This window comes from Anastrepha obliqua, chromosome 4 (genome assembly GCF_027943255.1).
Source record: "Anastrepha obliqua isolate idAnaObli1 chromosome 4, idAnaObli1_1.0, whole genome shotgun sequence".
Lineage (NCBI taxonomy): Eukaryota > Metazoa > Arthropoda > Insecta > Diptera > Tephritidae > Anastrepha > Anastrepha obliqua.
The window spans coordinates 97,309,461-97,315,972 of NC_072895.1; the positions used below are offsets into that span (position 1 = coordinate 97,309,461).

Sequence of the window (6,512 nt, forward strand, 5' to 3'; positions counted from 1 at the left end):
TTTTTCAATGGGAAATATAAAATGTGCTGTATTTTAAGACTTCCGTCAACAATTTTCGGAAAAATATTAATATTTACGTGGAACGGTTTGATTTGTAAGTGCCTCTAGTAAGTAACTGATTCCGTTAATATTTTTTTTCTATTTATGTGCAAAGCTGCTAAACTTAAGGGGACCCGGTGGTCTAGAGCACGATAATTTCACACAAAAAAAAAAAACGACATTTCAACTTTTCGTTTTCATTACTACATCTATTGAGCATGCAAAAATTTATTTGTTATTTGAAAAATAATATTTATTATTATAAAAATGCCGCTGAAGATGACTCTCTCGAAAAAACGGACCCGGACGGCGTAAGTAATTTCGAGACCTATACTCATCTGAAACATAAAATTCAAGAGAGAGTGCAGTTATGGTAGAACAAATCGAAAAAAAATTAAAAATTGACAAAATGGCGCGCTTTTGAAAAAAAGTTCGTAAAATCGGGTATTTTTTCACTAGTTTTTTTGTGTAAAAAATAGGAAATTATTTAAATAAAATTATGATTCTAGTGCCGTCGATAGCCATACATGTTGTGAACAACGTACATAATTAAATTTCAAGTGATTCGGTTGAAAAAAGTCGTTTCAACATAAATAAGTTTAAAGTTTGACCCATGAGCAGCGCGCGGACCGCTCTCTACGTAGTTAATGGGCTGTAGAAGCTATAATATTGGGAATTTCCGCATGAAAATTTCGTAGTATATTCTTAAAATACTATACTCTCGAAATATCGAAAAAAATCGATTTTTTTAAATTTCTACACCACCGGGTTCCCTTATCACTTCTGCCAAAAATTGTCAGAAATATTTTAAGATTTACGTGAACCGGACTGATTATTCTGTATTACAAAATTCTGGGTGACAAAATTCTGTAAATTGCAAAAAAATTCGGCTTTTTTAAAATTCTGCTTTTTAAAATTCTGCTTTTTCAAAATTCTGCATGTTTAATGCGAAAAATTCTGCTTTATTCAAGTTTTGCGATTTTCGTCATACAAGAAGAGAGTCAAAGTTCTCAGCTCCAGGTAATATTTGATTGCAAACATATGTACTTACCAATGTATAACTGTTATCAACTATAATTAAAATTAATGTAGGTATGTACATACATACATATGTACGAGGGGATTCTGCTGTTTCCGTGGCGCCGCAATCTTATGGCGGATTCTTATAGAACTCGACAAAAGAAAACGAAATGAAGGAGTAAAATTTTTTGATATCTCGCTTAGTTTTCGAGATAATGAATAAAAAAAAGGCTGGAAGGCCTCAATGGTTTTAACACGGAAAGGAGTTCTACGCAAAAATACTGTGGATTGCGTAGCCGGAGTTGGACTGATGAGGGTTATTTTTTTGAAGCGCGGCCGAAGGCCGCCCACGCAAAAAGAAGTTCTACGCAAAAATACTGTGGATTCCATCGAAACTGAAGAAAAAAATATTATTATTATTATTATTATTTTTCATTTAATATCTCGAATAATAATAAAAAATAATAATAATAATAAATTAAATAATTACATTACCTCTTTAACATTGTTAACATTATATTTTAATAAAGAATTTTGTAATACAGAATTTTGAAAGCAGAATTTTAGAAAGCAGAATTTTAAAAAATCAGAATTTTAAAAAAGCAGAATTTTAAAAAGCAGAATTTTGTTTTTAGAATTTTGTATATTACATACAGAATTTCGACACCAACCCAAATTCTTCTATCATTTGAAGTGCTTTTTTGGAAAAAAATTTTTCAAAAACTAATTTTACTTATAAAAAACTCAATTTTTGAAGGTGAGGAACCCTAATGTACACACAATTTTAATATTGTTTTAAATATGTACATACATGTACATAGATACATACATGCCATATCAGATGTTTGGCTCATGATTCCGTCATAATTAAAGGTTTTCTCTATCGTACTTAATCATGCAATTAACAGAATTAACAGCTACTAATTTGTTGCACAAACTAGGCTCACTTTTAAGACGAAAATCCATTACAGGCTATTAATTTGCTTGGAATTTATGAGCATTATACTGAAATTTTAAATGAAATCGCAATAACATTAAATAGCAAAGCAAACTCTTAAATTCCTAAAATAAAATAAAATAAAAAAAATATATATACAGTAGATTCTGTTTTTATGCGGTACATACATAGGTTCCGCAAGAAACAACATAAAAACAACAGCGTAAAAAAAGCTACCAGTTCTATAGTAAAACTATAGATACTTTTTAAAAGTGCTAAGAACCGCATAAATCTGAACTAAATGTAATAAAATCGCATAAAAAAAGGGTACTAGTCCCATATTATAACTATAGATACGTTCCATAGACCGCACGAATCTGAAATAATTAAATAAAATCGCATAAACAAAAAAATGTATTTTTGAAAATTATATCTTTATTTGGTAAATTCCACCTAAAACGGCCCTATGCAGAAAAAAATTAATTTAGTTGTTTTTAGTTAAATTCAGTCAAATAATGTCTACCAGAGAATAATATATATGGGAAAATCAAAAACTATATTTTTGCCTTAAGTTTAATAAGTTTGGCAACACTGTGAACTTCGCCTATACTGAAAAGTGAGTTTACATTTTTTTTACGATGTGTCTTTATTTTACATTTTCTTGTTCTTCCTTTATGACTATTGACCAAACCCCGTTATATTTGAATATAATATGCTATTGCATTAACATTTTCAACATATGTCATGCTCCTAAGGATTTTGGGTTAGAAGTGACATGGAATTTTTTCGCTACAGGCCATGGTAAAGGCGCAGTAGATGGTATAGGGGCAAGAGTAAAAAGAGCATTATGGACAGCCATTAAAGCTAGAGAATGTATTATGAATATACCGCTGGACAAATTGAATAAGATCAATGTTTTTTACGCATCAAAAGACGACATCGATTAGAATAGTTCTTTCTTAAACGAAAGATGGGAAAGCGTTAAAATGGTAAAGAACCTTCAAAAAATGCATGCCTTTAAAAGAGCAGATGCGGTCTCTGTATATGCTTCCTATACATATTTATCTGAATTTAAACCAATTTCCTTGAAAAATACAGGTCTAGAGTATTGTGATGTCAATGATAGCGAATAAAAAAATGAAATGTTATTTCATGTGTTTTTATTCATAATTGGATTCAATAAAAAGTTTAGTTCAGCAAAATTTTTGAATTTTCGTACTAGGTCACACCCGTCACATAGAGTGGTCACACCCGTCCCTTTTTTTAAGCTTTTTTTTTAAAGAAAAATTTGATTGTTTTAGAAAAGTAAGTATGACATACAACCAAAAAGACTTCAAACAATGTACTCCTCCAACATTTCTATACTCATTCTTTGGGAAATTTTACAAAAACTTCAATGAAAGTAAATTTTTGTTGAAAGCTTAAATATGTAAGGTCACACCCGTCACAGTCTTCAAATGGCAGCTATGGTCGGAAATGATGTATTTTCAATATGTACTTGGTATCAAACAACTTTAATATTCACATGGCAGGGATTAGTGTCCTTTAATTTAAGTAACAGTTTTAAATTCTAAAATTATAACGAAAAATGTCAGTAACACGGTCACACCCGTCACAATGGAAATGACCATTTAAGAAACGTCAGAATCGAAAAATAAATGTACATCGTCAGAAATAGAATCAGACAATACCCACATGTTGCGCATTCGTTTAGGATTTGGCGTAAAATCACATCCGTCACTTGAGGAAATGTACACGTCTGATCTGGATGGTGATGCAGGCGGTTCCATACTTGTAGGGTTGGCATTTCTGATATAATCTGTGATGAGGTAGACATGCATTTTTTAATTTTTTAAAAAACCGCACTATTTCAAAACCGCATAAAACAGAATCTACTGTATATGTATATATGTATATAGTAATGAATGAATGGCATTTCAAAGTATGCCAGTTTATAAATTAAATTATTCTCTTTCAGCTGGCAGATTTGTTGAACGCACACGCTGCGCTCAGCTTAATTAAATATTTTAATACATGTACATGACAAATGGAATTAAAAAACTATATGTAAGCAGACACATATGAACATACAAACATGTGGCATACCAGAGCATTGTGTCAAAAAGTAAAACGCGTGTGTACCTAGTTCACACCGTAACCAGCTAACATTTGCTTTTGCTTTATTTATATTTTTTCTAATAAATTCCTTTATTCAAAACGAATATAAAACGTTTGGTTGGTTTAAGTTTCTTGATTTACTTGCAATAGGTATGTAGTATTTTGCATTCACTCACCACGACAGTAAAATAGCCATAATGGCAATGCTGGTGGCACATGTTGGATAGCTGGAGAGGAAGAGTCCATGTTTATAGTAGAAATGTGAAACAGCATCAGGAAGACCAGACGAGTTCGGTGTGGTATTATGTTTGTGTGCTGAACTCCCACTAAGGTTGCTGGTACTACCGCTTCCGCCGGATGTTGTGGTCATTGTTGCTGGTATTGTAGTGTATTTGTATAAACTCGAATTACCAAATGCTTTGGAAGAGTCAGCAGCTGGCATATTAGTACGTTATTTAACTTCTATGTATGTTTGCTTGTCAACCGGCCTGCGTCATCGCCAGCGCAAACGGCTACAAGTAGGTAGTTGATCGAAGCGGTAGATATGTAACGCCTCAAAATGTGTTGCTTATTTTTTTATTTAAAGACATATGTACTCACTCACTCAACGTGCGACTGATGTTTACACGACACTGTCGGGTTTTGCGCGAAATTTTGTTTATTTAGAGAAATGGTAGTACATTTTTGTTGTTGCAAATTCTTGTGAAGGGCCTAAATGCTTTCAATTACTATTACCTATTAGACACCTTTTATACACAATAAAGTAAACACATGCGTACCTTTTTCTTTATTACGCAACTTAACTATTAATTTAATTGCGTATAAACTTGTATTCTCATACTTGCACTGTTCGGAACTAATGAACAATAGCATGCATTTATTAACAGCAGCACCAGTTAATTATGCCACGATACTATCGATTTTTATTTTTCATTTTGAACTTATTTCAATCGATTTTTAAATTAAAAACTTTATAAGCAAATGCAAAAATCATTTTCCTTAATGCACTACTAACAATTAATTCAACCTCTCAATCATCCACTCAAAAGTTGACACCAGTACACTCAGTTTCCAATTGGATTATGACACTTTCATGCTCTATTGCGCTTCTTCCTCCCTGCTATTATTTTGGCTTTCAATTTCATTTAATTTCATCTTATTTATTTTCACGGTTCGCGTTATTGTTAACAAATTAACACTAACACAAGCATGCAGTACAGAAAAATTATGCGCGTTGATATTTTTAAATTATCAATTCAAATCACCATGCCGGTCGCCGTAATCAGCGCTTCTGCAATCAGTTGTTATTAGCTAGTCGTTTGCATGTGTGTTAATTTAATGATTTTACTTCCATGGCTTGTTGTTATTTGCCTGCACGTTGGCACTGTCACCACCCTCTGGACCTTTAGTTTACGGTGGCTTTCACATACTATATGGTTGGGAGCCGACACATGCAATTTTCCTTCTCAAGGGGGCGGGGATGGTGGGAAAATTAAATGAATGTATAAAAATCGTTGTTGTGCGATAATAGAAATACGAACGAAGACGAAAATGACGTGGTGTTATATGATGATTGGTCGATTACTTGCTGAAGTGCAAATCTTGATCTTTTATTTCATCAATTCGCTAAGAAAAACAACAAATAACCTTATTTTGCCAGTCTGTATTTTCTTTACGTTTCGAAGCCAAATTGAAGGCATACAACTTGCGTGAATTCTTTATAGTTCACAAACATACTTTTTTTTACGCACATTTCATTACCGGACCACGGCGTACAGAAACTTTTATTCTTGTTGCCGAACTGCATACGTATTCGCAATGCCTAATAATTTCTTACTTTTGCCACTTTGAACGATCCTTTTTGCGCTTACATACGAGTATGTATGTAAATTCTTTCACAAGTGGCCTCGACATTCAACGACGACATTAATCACCATCTGCTTTGCTATATTTTTGTGAAAATTCTTACAGTGCACTTTTGTATTGAGCTTTTAATTTTTCATACACACCCGCGCTCTAAAAATTGCTTTCAATATATATATAGATATATAATTTATCACAAACAGTATATCCAAATCGGTTATATATTAAAAAATTGTATGTTTACATACGCGCTAGCGGAAAAATGTTCTTTCAGCGAACACACAGTGAAATGCAGCAAATGTCTTGCCAAATCGGAAAGAGCAAAAATTTCGCTTGCCGTGGCTGCCAGATGTGCTAGTTGAATCCGAAATTCAAAATCAAATTTAAATACATTGTTAAAAAATGTTTAGATAAAACAAAAATGTAAAGCAACGCATATAAAAGTATTTATAAAAATAAGATTTGCTTCTATTAATACAAAATACTTTGCATTGTTCGCTTCAAACAAACATTTATAATTGGTGGATTATGCATG

The 6,512-nt window shown here is 32.4% G+C and overlaps 1 protein-coding gene across 3 annotated transcripts in view; it reads right to left on the reverse strand.

Moving 5' to 3' along the window:
- LOC129244771 (sterol regulatory element-binding protein cleavage-activating protein) overlaps positions 1–6,250 on the reverse strand; it is a 63,024-nt gene extending 56,774 nt beyond the window's left edge. For 2 of the 3 annotated variants that reach the window (XM_054882601.1, XM_054882599.1), the window contains exon 1: positions 4,291–6,250. In XM_054882601.1, the coding sequence (XP_054738576.1) occupies positions 4,291–4,556 (266 nt within the window). In that variant the 5' untranslated portion in view covers positions 4,557–6,250. The remainder of the gene's footprint in view (positions 1–4,290) is intronic. The other variant, XM_054882600.1, reaches the window with a different exon arrangement.
- Positions 6,251–6,512: the final 262 nt, after the last annotated feature.